Source organism: Magnolia sinica, chromosome 10 (genome assembly GCF_029962835.1).
Source record: "Magnolia sinica isolate HGM2019 chromosome 10, MsV1, whole genome shotgun sequence".
Taxonomy (NCBI): Eukaryota; Viridiplantae; Streptophyta; class Magnoliopsida; order Magnoliales; family Magnoliaceae; genus Magnolia; species Magnolia sinica.
The window spans coordinates 86987356-87008040 of NC_080582.1; the positions used below are offsets into that span (position 1 = coordinate 86987356).

The following is a 20685-nucleotide window of genomic DNA, read 5'->3' on the forward strand; positions in this document are numbered from 1 at the left end:
AAGTGGAAGCAATCAGCAGGCTAGAAACTCCAAATTCAAATAATCAATTACCACAATGACATTTAACTGATTAAATAAAAAGAGAAATTAAGAAAATTGAATAAAAAGAGAAATACCAACGAACCTGATGATCAATGTGGGCTCCCAATGGGCATATCCTATAAGGAGAGACCACAACCCTTACGTCGCTAGGGCTTCCTCTACCCATTATTGCCACCATCTTCTTCAACCTATCCAACTGAGTCAAAAACCAAAATCACCATCCTAAAACCACCAAATAACAATCCTAAAACCACTAACTACGATACATCCATCAGATCGTGCTATTCAAAGGTGAAGGTACCATAACAAATAGGTATTGGTATTATAAGATACTTGGCCCGCATATGCAGACCTTTTTCAAGAATTCAACATCCCAAACCGGTGGGCAGCCCATCTTTCAGTGATCCAAATTGTTTGAATGGTGGGCCCTGCTGTGGATGGACAAAAGATCAAAATTCTCTTCCATCCAACAACCTAAGCCATCCATTTGGTGAACTTTCTCCAGTTGCATATGAACCATGGCTTTATTTTATCTTCAACCATCTATCTGAAAGCTGACAATCTGATGGCTACGATTGTTATCTGCAACAATGGCCATCTGTGGTGGGAATCACAAGCTTCTCGATCTGGATAACCAACAAGTGAACTGCGACTGTACAGACTGCTGGCCCAAACTACAGCATTCTAGTTTGAGTTGAGCATTCCACATTCAGATTATCATCGGGTGCTTGGCTAAACAGAACAGCATCATTTGCCCTGTGGAGCAGCTGTTACATGAGGCCTACTTTTCAGTGATCCAGAACGTTCACCTGGTGGACCCATTATGGACAGGCCACATACAACCACCTGCATTGCTAGTTGAGCTGAACATTGTAGGTATTATATGATGCTTGGCCAAACAAACAACATCTTTTACTCAGCTGAGCAATTGCATAGACAAGGCCTACTTTTCAGTGATCCAAAACATTCACCTGGTGGGCCCCATTATGGAGAGGCCATGTACAACCCAAATGCATTCCTAGTTGAAGCTGAGCATTGTATTGATGGTATTATATGATGCTCAGCCGAACATAATGACATCTTTTTCTCTGCCGAGCAACTGAACATGCAAGGTCTACTTTTCACTGATCCAGGATGTTCACCACATGAACACCATTGTGGACAGGCCATGTACAAACCACTGGAAATGAATGTTTGGCCAACAATGGGAATAAAGTCTAATCAAGAAATGTGAACATGAGTCACACAAGACTCATAGGCACATGTACCAACACGCATAACATCCACGATGTTCACCCCGTGATCTCCGGCGTGTAGATGCCCAGGCAGAGAATAAAGCCAGCCCACTCATTAGGTTTCCTGTGTCTCCATGCTTAAAGCGGACCATGGACCACTTTCCATAACCATTCATTGCATTTTATGAATGTGCCCTACCAGCCTGATTTTCTTCCAAGGCATCCACATTGTAGGACTCACCTGATGAGCAGTTTGAATTTTACACTAATGACCATGACTCCATTGGCAATGCCTAACCCAGCAATTCATGATGAGGCCCACTAGAAGAACACTCTGGATCATGGAAAGTAGAGCCCACCTGTACGGTTGATTTGCTGGCCAAACTTAAAAGACCCAGGCTAGCATAACTCGCATGGGTATAGGGGTGTGTCTACCGCTAACCAAGGGCCACCTTGGGGCAACGTGCATGACATCAACCCAGTTGATCAGGTGAGCTGCGTCACATTCACTCAGGAACCAAAAATCGTGACAATCCAGAACCCAAGTAGGCCACACCATAGAGAACAATTGGCACGGGCACACCCACCATTGGTTGTGCATAGGGCTCACCACTGTGTTTATATACCATCCAATCCATTCATATATAAGGAGCCTCACCAAGATGTTCCAAAACTCAGGTGGGCCATACCGGATGAATTTAGAGATTTTAGGCATATACATTGTTCCATATGGGGTGGCCCACCTGAGTTTTGGGATCAAGACCAATTATGGGATGGCGTACTTGATGGATGGGGTGGATCTCATGCAAATAAAGCCATTCTGGTGCAAGCTGTTTATTGAGTCAATCAGATCTTGACAGCCCAATCACAAAGAAATAGACAAGAACACACCCACAAGAAAATTGATTGGAGATGGAGAAATAACTTTATTTATGTAAAACTTCTTTTCCTACAATACTAAAGAAAACTCACAACTCAAAAAATGTGGAATGCCCACCTCCAACACCACCCCCTTTCTATAGACTCTAAAAGCAATTCCAATGAATATTTAATGAAAATCACTCAATTATTAGATCGATTTTAACTCAATCTATAATTTATTTAAGAAAATAATAATTCAACCAATAAATGTTTGGCCTAGCAAAAATAAATATCCTAAATACCCAAAATCTTTAATCATATATTCAACATCAGCTCAGAAATGGCAAATGTGATCTCTAACATATAGGCCCCAAGTCTTGCAACAAACAGTTCAAAATCACCAAATGCTGGGCCCTATGTCACGCTCCTCCTACGTTACTAGTAGGCACGCCGCGTATATGGTATGCCTAAGCAAGTTGTGCTCGGCATTTTTCAAACTTAAAAACCATTTCCAGTCAGACAAGCACGGTGCATTTCATCTTGTGCAGTGAGGAAATATAAAATGCTTGTGCAATTAAGCATCATTTCTCACTCAGACATCACTGGTGTAGCCGGGCCCACCTTTCCATGATCCAAGCCATTCATGCGGAGGGACCAATCATAAGTGGGCTATGCCCCAACAATAATGGGACCCGCCATAAGAACAGTCTGGATCACCAAAAGGTGCGTCCGATCAAAAACACCAATCCATGACTACAATTCAAAAGACATAACAAATCCAGATCAAAGAATCAGATCCCAAACATTAAAATGTGGAAAAACCTACATCCGAGAATTACAGAAGAAACCCATCAATGAAATGATCGAGCAGAAACAAACCAATCATCAATCGGATCGAAGCTCACCTCATTGTCCGAAGGCCATGAAGAACAACCCATTATCTCCCTCCCTGCAGAAAAATTAAAAATAAAAACCACCAATCTCTAGAGATTTTCCAGATTGGTTTTTCCTTCCATAACCCAAAACCAGATTTTGATTCTTCTTATTAGAGAGAGAGAGAGAGAGAGCAGGAAGTCGTTACTGTAAATCTGTAATAGGGAAATCAGTTGAAAACGATTTTTAATTTTTGCCATCTTATCGCTGAGTTTCATATGGGAAGCTCTACTCTGCCACGTATGTCGTTTGATACGCAGGTACTCAGAAATTGTAAACATGGATCCATGACTGTGGGGCTCACTTGATGTATTTGTTTTACATCCACCCTGTCCATCCGATTTTCCTGATTATTTTAGTGCACGAGCCTTAAAAATGAAGTAGATCCAAATCTCCGGTGGACACACCACAGGAAACGGTGGTGATTGAATACCCATCATTAAAAACTTCTTAGGGCCCACCAAAATGTTTATTTGCAATCCAACCTGTTGATAAGGTGCCACGTAGTGGACGAAGGGTAAACACAAATATCAGCTTGGTCTAAAACTTTTGTGACATCGTTAAGTTTTTAACGGTAGGCATTCAATAGCCACTAATTCCTTTCCTGTGGTCTACCTAAGATTTGGATCTACTTCATTTTTTTGGGTCATTCTCTAAAATGATCTTAATACAAAATGAACGGAGTGGATATGAAACACATATTACAGTGGGCCCACAAAAACGTATGCACGCACCTAGGTGGCTCCGGAATCCAACCGAATCCTCATCCAAAAGAAAGAGAAGCGGACTGTGATGTGGGAAACGGATTGGCTACTCCCCCCGCCACCGGCCCCGTGGCTGATGGTCGGTGCTCTGTGGGCCCCACCACGATGTATGTGTTTCATCCGTTCCATTCATATATTTTTACAGATCATTTTAGGGGTTTTAACAAAAAATGATAGGAATATAAATCTCAGGTGGACCACACCACAGTAAAACAATATTGATTGGATATCTACAATTAAAATTCTCCTAAGGCCCACTGTACTGTTTATTTGAAATCTAATATGTTGATTAGGTCATACAGGCTCAGATGAATGGAGAAAACAAAAATCAGCTTGATCCAAAACTTTTATGGCCCCCAAAAGGTTTCTAACGATCGACGCTCATTCAACACTTTTTCCTGTAATGTGGTCCATTCGAGATTTGGATATAACTCATTTTTGGTCTCATACCATAAAATGATCTGGAAAAAGATATGGACAGCATGGATGAAACACATACATCATGGTAGAGCCCACAGATCACCGACCATCAGCCATTGGCTAGTGGCAGGGGGAGTAGCCAATCCATTTCCTGTGATGTGAAGTGCTACTCCCTTTACCGTGGTGTGAAGACTCCGTAGGGGCCAGTGTGACCGTATGTAATCTATCTACACCGTCCATCCATTTTTTCAGATCATTTTAGGACATAAGCTAAAAATAGAAGCATATCCAAAGCTCAAGTGTACTACAATTCTGAGAAAAGTAAAGGTAATGATGTCCATCATTGGAACCTTTCTAGGGCCCACCCAAGAAGTTTTTAACAGTAAATGTTGAATCCCCGCCGTTCACTGTGGTGTGGTCCACTTGAGATTTGGACATGCTTCAATTTTAGACTCATGTTCATGTTCTAATATTATCTGAATAAATGAATGGACGGCGTGGATAAATCACATACATCCGGTAGAACTAAAGTGTCCTTAACACTAATCAGCGTGCGTTTGGAAGGGAAGTTGTTCAGTGCAGTATGGGAGCGGATTAAGTATTATCAGGATAACACATCAGTGGGTGTTTCCCGACTGTGGAGCCCACACCTTGATGCATTGTTGTATATCTACACCCTTCATCTATTATCTCATTTCATTTTAGATCATGGTCCCAAAAATGAAGTGGATTTAATTCCCAAGCAAACCACACCAAATGAAACAATATTCATTGACTGGCCATCATTAAAAACTTCCTAAGCCCATTATAATATTTATGTTCCATGTAACCGGCTGATAAGGTCACACATACCAGGACGGAGGAAAAACATAAATATCAGCTTGATATAAAACTTTTATAGTCCTATGTAGTTTTTAACTATGAGCATTTAAATCCTTTTGTGTGCTCCACTTGAGATTTGGATCCCTATATTTTTTTTAATTTTTTTATTATTTTTTTAATCCAACCATACCTATTATTATTATTATTATTTTTAATCCAACCATATCTTAAAACGAGCTAAGAAAACTGATAGACAATACAGATATACAATACATACATGGAGGTGGGCCTCACGGTTGGGAAACACCAGCTGGCTTGTTAATAAGGTAACACCCAAATCTCTAACCATAGTCTGTCATTTAATTAAATCTCACCACATTGTTTGTTGAGCTCTATACAAAGTAAGTAGTACCTCATCTCAGTTTATACCGGAACGCGGAATGCCTTTTGTCTTACTTTTAGGGATGTGGGGAAGTGACTTAATACTCCCGTTACATTGGTACACCACCCCTTATTTTGCTTTTATTCCAAAAGTCAAGCTGATTTAACACTCAAAAGGCCCACCACATAAAATATACCTAAAACTAAAAGTGGATTGCCTAAAACCAATTTGGATCCTAATTAGAGACACTAAGTCTTGTCAAGGGCTTTGTAGGGGCTGTTGTGAAGTATATATTTTAGCCATGATACCCATCTATTTTGACGTATCATGTCACAGCATGATCCTAAAAAAGAGGTAGATTGAAGGCTTAAGTGGACCACACCAGAGGAGGAAGTGGGGATTGAACTTCTATGGTTGAAAACTTTCCAGGGCTTACTGTGATGCTTATTTGTCATCTAACATATTCTTATGGTACACCCTGATCCATAGCTCAAGTGGCAGACCGGTGAAAGATACCCCGTTTCAACACTTGAGGTCTTGGTCTCGATCCCTAGTGGGGGTGGCTAACAGTGAAGTGTCAACTGACAGTGGGGCGCACTAAAAAGCTAAAAGAAAAAAAAAACTTATTCTTATGGTTACATAGACCTTGGTGAAAGGAAAACATAAATTGATCCCAATTTTTTGTGGTCCCACAAGAAGTTTTCAATGGTAGGCTTTGGATCCCCACTAATTTTTGTGATGATTTACTTCATTTTTTAGCTCATTCCTAAAAATGATAGGTCCAACTAAAGGATAGAGTGGACGAAATAAATATATTACATTGGTTCTTATAGAGCACTGACAAGACCATCTATATCTAGCTAGGTCCTCGTGTTGAATAGAGATTGGATATTAGCTCCACCAGGGTGTTAGGGCATGAGTGCAAAAATGATGCAAATCCAAAACTCAAGTGGACTGCGGATAGAGGATTGGAGTGGTGGATTTTAGGGCTGAAAGTCGAGCAGGTTGGGTCGAGTTGATACTCAACCCTAGCCCAACATAAGGTCCATATAACCTTAATCCTAACCCAATCCAACCTGACCCAACCCAACTCAACCCAACCTCGAATTAGGAATTCTCAACCCGAGTCCAACCCAAGCGGAATAAGTCGAGTTGATCGGGTAGATATGTGTTAATATTTTCATTATTACGTTAGTTTATTATATTTCAATACGCATTTTATTTTCTATATCTATAATTTTATTAATTATATACGTAGTTATTTATCATAAATAACTTCATTTTTTCTAAACAAATTAATAAACTATAATATAAGACACCTATTCCTTTAAAAGTCATGTTGTGTTGTGCACAATCTATTTGAGAGAGATAAATTAGGCATATCTTGTTAGCTTGAATAGTCGGAAATGGCATGGACTAATGAGACTTGATGTCATTGAAATTTTTTGTGCCTTCAATACAAACGATCTCAATTATAATTTATAACTCATATATCGATCAGAATCGAGTTGAGCTGGACAACCCTAGCCTGACTCAAGTTTTATCAAGCTTAGTTGTTTATATAGCCTAAGATTGAGACCAAACCCAATACATCTTGCACAAGCCCAACTCAATGTCAGGTCAGTCACAGGAGGTTGTTCGACCTGCATGAAATGTTGGAAGTTATGGACAAGCTGGGCTGTGATTTGTAATTTATACTACTCCAACCACTTGGACGCTTCCTTTTATAACCATTCACTTAAGAGAGAAATAAAGTAGAGCCATCTTGAAAGAACACTTGATGGGTCCAGTGGCATACTTTCAAAATCACACCCATCAGATAATCCTATCATCTTGTCGATGGCCCTCAAATGAACTGTGGAAAAATAAATTAAGGGTCACCATGAAATATTGAAATTTTTGAAGGACAAGATTGTAAGATAGGTTTGATTATTCAAAAATAAGCCATCCACACTAGGGTGCAGTAGATGGACGGATGCAATCAATACATAACCTTGCCACATGTACTGTACAGAGATGCCTTGCCACGTGTACTGTACAGAGATGGCTTGTTGCAAAATAATGATTTTATAAATATATATTTTAAAATAAGAATAATAATATAATATATAAAAAAGGTTTGAAAAATACTTTTTTGTGAGTTTTTAAGAATAGTCCCACATGGGAAAGGGAAGAGAAGATTTTGTGGTTTAAATGAAAATAGTGGAGTATTATAATATTTGCTTAACTAGTCCAAGGACTATGGCCTTACGTAGTAGCACTGGAACACCCGCGCTCGTGCTCGGGCACGGGCTCGGTCTCGGTCTCGGGCACGGGCTTGGGCTCAGAATAAGTATCAAAACAATGACATGAGAAGTTTTATTCTAAAATACTATTTCATGGTTTCATGCATAATGTAACTGACAAATGAATATACTCTAAAGTAGATGGTAGTTATATCATTATTATTTGTCCATATGTTGATGACATATTATTAATATTAATAATAAGTAATAAAATGGAAAGTGTGACTGAAACAAAGAGATTTCTATCTTCCGTATTCAAAATAAAGGATCTTGGACAAGTTTATACCATCATAGGTATCAAAGTTAAAAAAATATTGTGGGTGTTATACTTTGTATCAATCTCATTATATTGAGAAGATAATATATAAGTTTAACCATCTAAATATAAAAGAAGCAAAGACCCCATTTAATCCAAGTATCAAACTAAAAGAGAATAACGGAAGAACAGTTGCACAATTGGAATATGCAAGTGCTGTAGAGAGTCTTATGTATGTTATGCAATGCACTAGATCTGATATCGCATATGCTGTGAGTAAACTCAGTAGGTTTACTAGTAACTCCAATACTGAACACTGGAATGCAATCAGTAGAGTCTTTGGTTACTTAAAAGCAACTACAGAGTTATGACTATTTTATTCAGAATTTTCTGCCGTATTATAAGGATATACCAATGCGAGTTGGATATCGAATGTAGAGGACAACAAGTCTACTATAGGGTGGGTATTCACCCTACGAGGTGCAGTTGTATCTTGGGGATCCAAGAAATAAACTTGCATGACGCACTCGACTATGGAGTTTGAATTTACAGCCCTGACTGCAATAGGTAAAGAGGCTGAGTAGCTAAGGGATCTTTTATTAAAAATTTCTTTCTGTGTAAAGCTTATATCAGCTGTGTCATTATATTGTGATAGTGAAGCCACATTAGCTAGAGCTTATAGCGGCACATATAATTGTAAGTCTAGACATATCAGTCTTCGACATGATTATGTCAGATAATTGATTCAAGATGGAATCATTGTTATTTCCTATGTAAAATCAAGCAATAATCTGGCAGATCATTTCACTAAACCTCTACCAAAAGAAGTAGTAAAGGCTACATCAAGAGGGATGGGCCTAAAACTCTTCAACCAAAGTTCCACCAGTAATGGTAACCCGACCTAAAGTCAGAAAATCTCTAATTTTGGGTTCAATGGGTAAGAACAAGTCACTGAAATGTGAAAAGTTTTCAGTACTAAATTATAAAACCTCATCCATAATAAATGAGTGCTGAGCATTACGAAAGAGGGTTAAATCTTAAAACTCTTAATGAAATCCAGTCTATAGGACAAGTGTCTTATAGTAACGGAGACACTAGAAGGATTTTACCTATATGAACATAGAGATGGTGCCGTCTCTCATGAGAATTAGGAGTTTTCTCTCAGGATCGTTCACGAATTAGGATAAGCACATAGCCATTAATTGTGTTGAGTAAGATTGTGGGAACTTTAACAAACACATAACGAATATGTGTGTGGTTTTTTCGACTCTGTTATCTAGGAATAACTGGTTCAACGCTACGGCTACCAGTCATTTCGACAGAGTTTTGAGATACTTACACTAAGGAAAGATTAAAATCGAAAGATATATTTCTTTATGCATATAAGCTGATTATTCTGGCAGAAATGTTTAACCGAGAAAATATATTTTTAAAAAATTAAGTAAGGGATTGTTGCAAAATATTGATTTTATAAATATATATTTTAAAATAAAAAATAATAATATAATATATATAAAAAGGTTTGAAAAACACCCTTTTGTGGGTTTTTAAGAATAGTCCCACATGGGAAAGGGAAGAGAAGATTTTGTGGTTTAAATGAAAATAGTGGAGTATTATAATATTTGCTTACCTAGTCCAAGGACTATGACCTTGCGTGTTCCAGTGCTACGCGCGGGTGCTCGCGCTCAAGCTCGGGCTCGGGCTCGGGCATGGGCATGGGCACGGGCTCGGTCTCGGGCATGGGCTCGGGCTTGGTGTGAGGCCGTGGGCATGTGAGGTAGTGTGACTGCAGAGGCGCTAGTGGCGCACTTTGCACTATAGATAGCTGGAAAAAGAGCTCTTGCAGGAGATCTGTAATAACTGTGCCATTAGTGTAGGGTCCAGCAGTAACTGCTGTATGGCTAGCTTAACAGTTAGAAAACGGCTAGCTGCTGTCTCACAACAGTCAGCATGCAACAACTTAATGACCCATGCACAACAACTAGAAAACGACTATAAAATGGATAATTTTCTCCAACAGCTAGAAAACGGTCATGGGATTTAATTCCCTGGACCATAACCCCCAGCCACCATAGCCTATAAAAAGGATGGCCTGGATAAGTTTCCAAACCATCTCTCAACCCACTCCAACCGACCCATACGGACTGAGACAGTCCTCCACTCCTCTCCTATACTCCAGTAATTCCAGCAAGACAGCAAGGGTTGAACCTTTGCTTGAAAAGCAGACCAACGTGTGGTCTAGAACGGTTTAACTGAACCAGTGGCTGAATACTTGACCAGTGCAGTGGTCTAAATTACATATTTTCTTCTCTTTTTTTCTTATAAGATTTTTTTCTTTTATTGTATTTTTGTTAGACTGAGTGTAAAAGAGTTTCAATAGGTGGCTCTTCGTGTTTACTGAACGCAGACCCACACCAGACTCGTTGTATCTTAGAAGTGGTTTATCTGTAATCTATCAGCATACTCAATTCACTTGAGTAGGGGCAAATAACGCTTTAAGGACAACGTTTCAGACGTGCTTCAGCCTATCCTTAGATCTGATTATCGTAATTTTTCAGTTTTCATATTTTAAAGAAATATTTTATTCCGTATAATTTCCAACATGGCTTACTATATTATGGTACATCCCATTGTACTGTATCATCGAGTCATAGAAGTTGGGCCTTGCATCTATTCAATAACGATGTCCAACAGCTTTCAATAACGATGTCCTTTTGGTGGTTGAAATTGATTCCTCGACCGTCGGTGCCTACTTTTGTTTGTATAGAGAAAGCGACTTTCTAACCCACTGCAAGATAGAAGAGTAAACGCAACTTTCTAGAAATTGTAGCGAGTAAACTGTGTTGGCCCCACCGTGAATTTATGTGGTTTATCCACGCCGTCCGTCCGTTTTTCCAGATAGTTTTAGAATAAGAGCCCAAAATTTAAGCACACCCAAATCTCAAGTGGACCACACCACAGGAAACAGTGGGAATAATGATTTCCAACGTTGAAAACTTCCTAGGGCCCACAGTGATGTTTATTTGTCATCCAACCTGTTAATATGATCACACAGATATGGATGAAGGGAAAGCACTAATATCAGCTTGATCTGAAACTTCTATGTCCCCTAATAAATTTTCAACGGTAGAAATTTAATGCACTCTTTCCTATAGTATGGTCTACTTGAGAATGCTTCATTTTTGGACTAAAGCTGTAAAATTATCTTGTGAAATGAGTGAACGGAGCAGATAAAATACATAGATCATGGTGGCCCCACAGAGTTTACGCAGTACGCAATCCGCTTCTAACTTCTAACCCACGAAACATGGAGTCGGATTCGGCACTGACCCCTTCCGTATAGATGTCAGTACTGGTCGGTGCTGTGGGCTGTGGGCCCATTATGATGTATATATTTTATCCATGCCGTCCATCGATTTTACCAGCTCATTTTAGAGTATTATACAAAAAATAAGGCAGATCTAAATCCGAGGTGGGCCACACCGTAGAAAACAGTGGTGATTGAATGCCCACCATTAAAAACTTTTTGAGAGCCACAAAAGTTTTGGATTAAGAAGAAATTTGTGTTATCCATTCATCCATGTCTGTGTGACCTAATAAACAGGTTTGATAGCAAATAAACATTACAGTCGGTCATATAAAGTTTTTAACGATGGATTCAATTACCACTGTTTCCTTTGGTGTGGTCCACCTGAGATTTGGATCTACCTCATTTTTGGTCTCATGCCCTGAAATGAGCTGAAAAGGATGGATAAACGGCGTGGATAAAACAAAAGAATAAAATAAAAAGAATTGTGGGAACGTTTCCACTTTATACATGCATTACACATTTACGAGATCCAGACCGTGCATCTGTTGGTCCCTATAAAGACAAGCCATGTCCAATAATCTACTCGGATGATCCTAGCCACCAGTTTGGGTGTTTTTTCCCATTTAATGGCTTTTTTGGTTGGACAATTTAAACCGTCTATTTTAATAATAACAAGTCCTCCAATTGGTAGCTAGGATGATCCAACTACTGTGATTTTTGGGATATGCCCAATCCATACAAAATCGCACCAAATGGACGGTTTAGATCTCAAGCATTGAGGGAGAAATGGCCTAATCTGGCTAAATCAATTGCTTAAATAAGTTTGCAATTGTATTTCTACAGCCTAGATCTATGGACCATAGGTTGGTGACTCTCCTAATCCATTGCAATGGTCCACATTCAACGTAAACGTGTGTCCCAACTGAGCAATGTGCCAGGCGTTGGATATATGAGGAATGACCAGAATATCTCACACATGTGCCTTGTTGTACACATCCATTTGCATTTTTATTCTCATCAATTGATTATCTAACACGTCATATAGTCGTCCACAATATATATATATATATATATATATATATATATAGAGAGAGAGAGAGAGAGAGAGAGAGAGAGAGAGAGAGAGAGAGAGAGAGAGAGAGAGAGAGATATTTTCATTAGCCTGTGGGTGTTGATCAAGGACCCATCTCATACATCAACATCAATTGACAAATCACAGGCAATCTATGACCAGAAAAAAAAAAAAACCTTCTCAATCCAACTAACCAATTAGTGCTTATTTCCAACAGTGCACGCAGATGCACCAAACACGAGCCCCCCTATAATGTCAGAAGCGACACACATGTGCAAGATCCAGTCCGTTCATCAGATGGGTCCATAGCGAATGTCTCTGTCGTCAAAAGATCAGTCTGGCCCACATCAGGATGGACCCATATATATATACATTGGATATGAACCACATATATTATTCCCCACCCAACAAAGATACACACCTTGGTTTTCAGACCACAGCACATCTACCACATGGACCACTTAATGAACGGTCCAGATCTCTCACAATCGCATCCCACGATTGAAATTCCACCACTCAAACATCCTCCATGGCCTTGTCCCCACTCTCCATCTTCCCATAAAAAACATCAAGATTGTAGAAGATTGGAACCATCGAGACCGAACACATGAACACGAGCACTGGCCCAAAAATCCAAAGTAGGAGTGGTAGTCCTACATAGAACAATCTATTCCCGACAGTGTTGAGTACGAACCCTTTATCTAGTAGGTCACACACATAATCAAGGGTCACGATCGACGTGGGGTCCAGCGGAGTGTTGATGAGGTAGTTCACCTGGTTTATGAATCGAATAGAGAGAGTGTGGCAGAGAAATGAAAATAGGTAGATGAGGAGGAGTGAGGCGTACTTCAAGGCTAACATGAACTCTCCATGGGCGCCGAAGACACTGTCGTTGAGTGGCTTTTTTATGCTGTATGTGCTGCTTATGACAGCTGCTAGGCCTGTGCATAGGAGGATCGATGTCGTCGCCATCAGGGTCGAGCCCATGATTGTGTTTCGGAGGGTTTGGACGGCTAAGATGTTCTTCTTGTCGACGTCCTGTGAGAAATGAGCAATGGATGAGGGATTGATAACCTATGTTGCTAGGTTTAAGGAAGTTAAAACCGTTGATTTTCTATTGGGCTTTTGGTGGCCACATTTAGCCCAGTTTGTTTGTTAGCAGGCCTGTTTAGGATTGGGCCTGGATCATGGTCCTTAAGCATGGCTTGTGAAAGTTATAAATGGGGATCGGTAGAGAAAGCTTTTGATATGAGCTGTAGATGGCCCATTTATTATTAAGGAGGAAGTCGAGGCTTGGCTAAGGCTATTGATAGGCTGAAGGCCCATGGGATTTGGGACAAGCCCATATGGGTTGGACTTGGGCTTAAATTTAATCTCGTCGGTCGGTCTTTAGTCTGATTTTTGGTGCCCAAACATAAACCGGCTAGGCCATAACATTTCAGCTAGAGCTGTATACGAGTTGAACCGAGTCAAGTTTAGCACAACTTGGCTAGTAGCTAACCCTAGTTCGAATTCGGCTCGGTCCTCGAGGCTCTTTGGCCAGCTCAGTTCAGTCAATAGCTCCAGCTAGTTCGAGCCTTCACGACATTTTCTCAAACATATAAAATGCATCTTCAGTTTCTCAGAAAATGTAAAATGTTAACAATACTTTGCAAGTATTTTATCAAACACCCAGCGAACAACATCAAAATCAAGATGGAGGGTAGTCACACCCCGTTGAGTCATTTCATCAAATACTTAGCGAGCAACATTAATATCAAAATAACCGAGTCACCGAGATGATTTGATCCAAGTCGATTCAGGTTGAGGTTCGATCCGAGTTGAATCAAGCGCAGGCAAGCTCGAACTTAGCTTGAAATTTTTTCGAGCTCCAAAAACCATCTCAACTCAATTCAAATCCAATTTTGAGCCAAGGCGAGTTGAGCTTTTCCAAGTCAAGTTAAGTGGGCTCACCAAACTAACTCAACTCATGTACAGCTCTATTTCCAGCTGCAAGGGCCAGCCCAACCTGAATCTAGGCAATTTATCCGTACCATGAGATGGGCTTGGGCCTATCTTCGAGGGCCACATTCCCAAACTGGGCTTAAACTACAGTGAATTTTAGAAACTCTGTATTTTTATAAATGAACAAATTAATGGATTATAGCTGCGTAGAAAATGACTTGAATTTTATCCCTTTTTTTTTTCATATGCAAGTAGCTCTCTCTCATCTTTCTTTCTTTTCAAGTGTAACCCACAAAACAAGCCGATCCAATAAAGCTTATGTGGGGCCCACTATGATGAATGTATAGTACTTCCGTTGTTGTGTCACTTTATGTTAGGAAATAGATCCAATAAAAGGTTGATTTAAAATATAAGCTACAAAGTAGGAAAAAGTGTGGATGAATGGTTATACCAATATCTTTCTCTTCTCCTTTCACGTCACTTCCACATGCAACTTTACTAGTTGAGAATAACTTTAAGTTGATAAGAACATATAACCATCTATTTTGACCAGCTCACTGCTCGGCCGAGTACAAGTCAGTTGTGGTGGGGTCCATTCTCCACTGATCAGAACCATGGATATTATGAGCCCCATTTAAATTTTCCACAAACGGACAAAATCTCCCATCAAGGCTTCAGTTTGGGTTTGAGTCCACCCAACCCCTTCAAGTCAGGTTAGGGCTTTTCAAGGTCGGTTTGAAATTTAATTTGGCTTAGTTTAAGCTAATTATGATCAGGTGTGACTGATATACACACACACACACACACTTTTACACGTGTGTCATGGGCCTAAAATCTAAACAGTTTATGTGACATGGCATCCCATAAAACCATCCAGACCAATTTTCACCTTGTTCCAAAACTCTGGTAGGCTATGCCAAAGAGAGATAAAAATTAAGGGAGGAAAGTGTTTTCTTTTGTCAAGGCCTACCAAAGTTATGGACCAAATAGACTTTGGGCTCTTGGGGTTTATGTGGTGGTGCGTCACATGGACTGTTCAGATTTTGGGCTCACATGTAATAAGTTCTTAAAATTTTTTCTCAATAACTTGTGAGAACTAGTGCGCAACTGAGCATATATATATATGTGTGTGTGTGTGTGAGAGAGAGATGGTTATATGCGGTCAAGCTCATGGGAACTTCTCATGAGATTGAGTTGTGCGGGTCCCACCATAATGTGTGTCAAACATCTACCCCATTAGTCAGATGTACAAGGATGAGTTCTCAAAGAAGTTCACACGAGTTCCGTGCACACTAGTGTGCAGTCCCACCGTGATGTGTGTCAAACATCTACTCCATCAGTCAGATGTACGAGGATGAGTTCTCAAAGAAGTTCACACGAGTTCCATGCACTGGTGTGCAGTCCCACCATGATGTGTGTCAAAGATCTACCCCATCAGTCATCTGCACGAGGATGAGTTCTCAAAGAAGTTCACACGAGTTGTGCACTGGTATGCAGTTGTGCATCTCAGCTATATATATATATATATATATATATAATATATATATATAATTATATATATATATATATATATATATATATATATATATATATATTAGGCCCAGGTTGGAGTTTGAGTTGGGTCCTCTTGAGGTTAGTTCAAACTTGGACTCGAGTTAACCCCTAACTTAACCCAACTCACCTGAGTTGCAACGCTAGCTTGAGGCCATCAATAAAAGGCCAACAAAGAAAAGATAAAGAAAGAAATAGAGCAACGGTTCACGTCAACCAACAGATGGCCGCATACCCTATGTATCCAATTAAGGGGATCATTGGCCCACCAGGCGGTCACTCCCATCCTTTGGACTTTTTACTGAATCATCAACCCTATACGTTTTGTCTGGGACCCACCATGATTTTTTCATGACATCCACTCCGTCCATCATATGCAATCCTTATGTCCTCTTTCGATCCAAATAAATCAGACCAATCTAAAGCATTGGTGGGGCCACAACATGTAAAATCATACCCAAAACCTGTAAAACCAAGTGGTATTGCCAACCTCAGTTTTGAAATGGCCTGATTTTTGGAGTACTCATTCATCCGGATGGGATAAATCTTATTCATGGGTTGAATGGCATATGTAAAACACGGTGGAGCCCAAACAATCTGAAATGTTTTAATGGTGGGTGTCAATGTCCCAGCCTTATCCTGTGGAGTGACACACATATGTCTTGGGTCGGCCTGATTTTTATTAAACGGTGTTAAATTGAAGAGATGCACCTTATGGACGGAGTGGATGTGGACTCTACATCAAGGTGGGCCCCACACACAACATCATAGAATAAGCCGAAAATCTTAATGTACTGTACAACCTCTTGTCTATTTTATTGGAAAACATCATTTTCCCGCACAAGCACTCGTTGTTGTCTGTACTATGTGATGGACCACGAGATTGCAACATGTCTTTAAAACCGATGTATGGTATCCAAAGGACGTGTCCACCACATATATTACATTATTTCCCTTTACAACTAGCAATCACTAAATAAGAGTCATGATCCACTACAACTTCTCTATAACATTATTTCAGTGCAAATCTACATGTAGAGCCCAGGTGGGCCCACATATGATTAACAAAGACTGTTGGATAGGTGGGCCCACGGTATATCACACACTACCCATAAAATAACCATGATTCCATAATCACAACCATACCATGAAAAATGAACCGTAAAAGTGATCTTGCTGCCATTATTGTGGGCCCTTGTCGGTTGTGATCGTCCGATCAAGGTGATATCGATGTCACGTGGAATCGACGGTGCACCTTCCTATCCGATGGGCCACCTGATCAAAGGTGGGCCCAGTTGGGCCTCACGTACAAAGTACTGATCATGTTTCATTGCTCCTCATTGTCTGGACTGTCCTAAAGAGAACTGACCACCTACAGCCGGATGCATGATAACTTAGCATGCAACCCCATCTTTCCTGCCAAACCATCACTTGTACAAGACATCCTTGCCATGTAAACGGTGGGTCCTATCATGAAGATAACCTGTCTTGAAAACCAGGATAATCTGATTATTAGGTGGCTCACACCTGTATATTGAGTCAGACCATTGGCCAGCCCTTGATTTGGATGGTGTGGCTTGTTTGATCATGACTAGATTGCCTGATATTTTAGGAAGGTGATCTTCATGGCGAGGCTGCCATTTACATGGAATGGACGTACTGCATGTATGATACCTTGGCATGAAAAAATGAAGCTGCATGCTAAGTCATCATACATTCCACTGTAGGTAATCTTTTCTCTGTCCTTAATTATAACTATAGTACTAGTAAATTTTCTAACTTGCGCATGGTGTGTGCTCATGACATTCCTTGTATGTATCACATGATTCTCACTTGAATCACAAGCTACATGCATGCCTATTACATGCTAAATGCAAGGGAAGGAAGAAAAAGACCACAGTTACATTATCATTTTGAAATCGATGTACAGGGATTCAAGAAATATGGAAATAGAAAACTTCACTATAGTACTTCAAATTTTTTATTTTTATTTTGAAAGATCAATATAATCTTTCAGGACTGGAAACCCGCTAAACTAAATAGTCATGTTGTAGTCTACTTAATGTGGCCCAATGAAAATTAAAAACGCAATGTATAGAATTAAAAAGAATAAAATTATTAATTTACATAAAAATATTTATTTTTTTAATTACTGATGCTACATCTGACATGTATATATGTTGCTGATTATAGACAATTCATGCATATGTGTTGTTTTTTATATATTAAAATGTTAAAAGATCAACGATCTAACGATGAGATCTGTGTTCGTGAACCATTGAAATTACCTACATCTACATGTAGAGAGTTATTTTAACAGTTTTAATCATTTTTATTAAAAAAAAAATCAAGGAGAAGAAAATCAATTTCTCTTAAGTGTTCTCGTTATACCAGAAGCTTTCTCTTTAAGCTCATTAAGAGGGAAGTTGGAAATAGTGGTGTGGTGCAATTACCTTCATGATGGCCACCACCCACAGACGTCGAGCAGCCGTATTGACACCTATCAATGTATTCATGGGCTTGTTTCTAACCTTCTGCCATAGCCAGCAGTGGTATAAAACATTGAGAAAGAACCCAAATGGCACCAGCAACAAATCCAAGTAGCACTTCCTCCATTCCATTCTCTCTCTCTCTCTCTCTCTCTCTCTCTCTCTCTCTAATTATCTATCTATCTATCTATCAAATGAGCTACTCTATCTTCTCTAAAATCCCCACAACTCCTCTATTTATATTGTGTGAACTGCAATGTACATGGACATGGGCATGGCCACCCTCCTGGCCTTGCCTTTTGGCTGAAATACCAAGTTGCACTATCTGCATGGAAAGAGGAGATTTTAATACTCTGGCAGAGTATGATGGTTGATACTCTTGCACTTAAACAGTCCAAAATATAGATCCCCAAAAGTTAATCTGATTCACTACCTGACAATCGGACTAGTTGATATACTTATTGAACGGTAAAAGAAATGAAAGATATTTTAAAGAACGCCTGTCCAATCAGAGGATATGATCTTTCACCAATTTGATTTTGGGGTCCTAGTTTAGAGACAGTTCTACTATTTAGTCGGTTTTGATTTTGAATTAATATATTCCACATGTTCAATTTCTGAGTCCTGCCTATCAAGTGTCCTACGCGACCGGAGTAGCAGATAACCCCGGCATGGGCGGGTTTTGGGTTCTGACAAGTGGGATTATGATCAGTAATCTAGACCGTTTGTTTGTTGTTTTCTCTCTGGATGGACTGATCCTCGTCATCTTCTTGTTAGAACAACACAGATAGATGATAAGAAGAGAAATAAAACGGTCCACACATTCAACTGGAAGAAGTTATGAGATTGGTCACTGACATCTTCTGAGAAACCAACGGTGGGCCGGAATAAACCAATGGTCTGGATCTAAACCATGGCCTTCACTTGTACGAATTGAGAATCAATTCAAAGACGCCGGGGGCGTGTCACCACCTTTTGCTGTTGAAGGTAACGCCCTATGATCTTAGTATAATTACCAAAATGCAATTGGGATTTAAAAGTGGCAAAATAAGAATTTTAACCGTACTAGCATTATTTTATGGTAAAATTTTTGAAACGGAAGGAATGTTTTAAATATTCTTGCACTGGTGGTCTGGCAAGTTTTGAAAACATTTTTGGATCAAATTGGTCGTTCACCGATTATAGATTTTGACTAAAAAAGAAGATACATGGTATCTAATTATGAGAAATTGATGTCAATAGGATTGGTTATTAGGCCAACTCAAATCTAGATCCAGTCTATTCATTTTCTTTATAGCTTTTTATTTATATATGAAAATGTTAATTTCTTATTGTTATGATCTTTGTGTAACCCACAAAACACGATAACTTATAATGGTATTCATTCAATATGAATTATTTTCTTATGATGAGGTCAATATGACTGACGGATGTTAATCATTCTTTTACCATAGCCTTTCATGAAATTCCGATGTTAATAGATGGAGTGGATTATGCATATATGCGATGATGGACCCTACAAATGGCGTACGAATGCCCTTATAAGTTTTCTTGTGGTGTACTTCATTTAAGAAGTTTTTGACCGTACGAGTTTAATTACTAGTGTTTCTTATGGTATAATCCATTTAAGCCTTTGATCTACCTCCTTCTGGGGCTCATGCACTAAATTGTTCTGTTAAGATAAATGGATAGCATGAATAAATTATATATATCATGATGTCTTGCAAACAACCAATGACAATGTCTGATGGCCTTTCACTCCTAACTATTTTCTTGTGGTGCAGTTTACCTTATCTATGAATGTAATTCATTCTCTAGCCATAGAAAGTAATGAGATTGAAAACCTATCATGGCATTAAATTAAATTTTGAATCAAATGAATGAAGTAAATCTTCTACACATATTCTATGGTAGGCCCCATAACCCTTAACACATGACAACCTTGACCTTCAACACATGACAATCGTAACCCTTAATTGCATTAAGAGTCGAGGTTGTCATGTATTCATTACAAAAAATGGAGCAAAGGCTATGAACGAGGTCCATAGCGAAATAATGTTTGGTTTGTAGTCAACGGTATTATAACTATTGCTTTTGAAGGGTCGAGGTTGAAAAAATGCTATGGATCCAAGCAAAGGTTATGAATTATATGGCATCAAAGGCTATGAATTAGATCTGTAGTGAAAGAATGTTTTACTCCGTAATCATTGATACCGTAGCCCTTGATTTTCAAGAGTCAAGGTTGTCATGTGTTAAAGGATCTAAGTTATTGCATGTCAACCTTGACGCTTTATACATGACAACCTCAATCCATAACAT

General features: G+C 39.3%; 2 protein-coding genes across 3 annotated transcripts in view; both read right to left on the reverse strand.

Annotated features, from left to right (window-relative positions):
- Window positions 1-3251, reverse strand: part of LOC131217479 (galacturonokinase) — a 32618-nt gene extending 29367 nt beyond the window's left edge. The window contains exons 1-2 of the mRNA XM_058212419.1: window positions 3044-3251; window positions 125-238 (exon numbers count right to left, since the gene is read on the reverse strand). Coding sequence (XP_058068402.1) covers window positions 125-238; window positions 3044-3076 — 147 coding nt within the window. The 5' untranslated portion in view covers window positions 3077-3251. The remainder of the gene's footprint in view (window positions 1-124; window positions 239-3043) is intronic.
- Window positions 3252-12437: 9186 nt separating this feature from the next.
- On the reverse strand, window positions 12438-18557 carry LOC131217481 (uncharacterized). 2 transcript variants are annotated; one of them, XR_009157260.1, is made up of 3 exons: window positions 18331-18557; window positions 12802-13420; window positions 12438-12700 (listed from the first exon to the last, which is right to left on the reverse strand). XR_009157260.1 is itself a non-coding variant. In XM_058212420.1 (2 exons), the coding sequence occupies exons 1-2, from the start codon at window positions 18496-18498 to the stop codon at window positions 12899-12901; spliced, it is 690 nt and encodes a 229-aa protein (XP_058068403.1). In that variant the 5' UTR covers window positions 18499-18557; the 3' UTR covers window positions 12438-12898. The 2 variants fall into 2 exon arrangements, 1 of the variants encoding a protein (XP_058068403.1); XM_058212420.1 differs by having other exon boundaries at window positions 12438-13420.
- Between the last annotated feature and the right edge of the window lie 2128 nt (window positions 18558-20685).

What these genes read in the sequence shown, in the direction of transcription:
- LOC131217481 (XM_058212420.1), bottom strand. Translation starts at nt 18,498, where the DNA reads ATGGAATGGAGGAAGTGCTACTTGGATTTGTTGCTGGTGCCATTTGGG. An exon ending in GGGTGGTGGCCATCATGAAG is followed by an intron (nt 13,421 to 18,330) that starts GTAATTGCACCA and finishes CATTTCTCACAG; the next exon opens with GACGTCGACAAGAAGAACAT.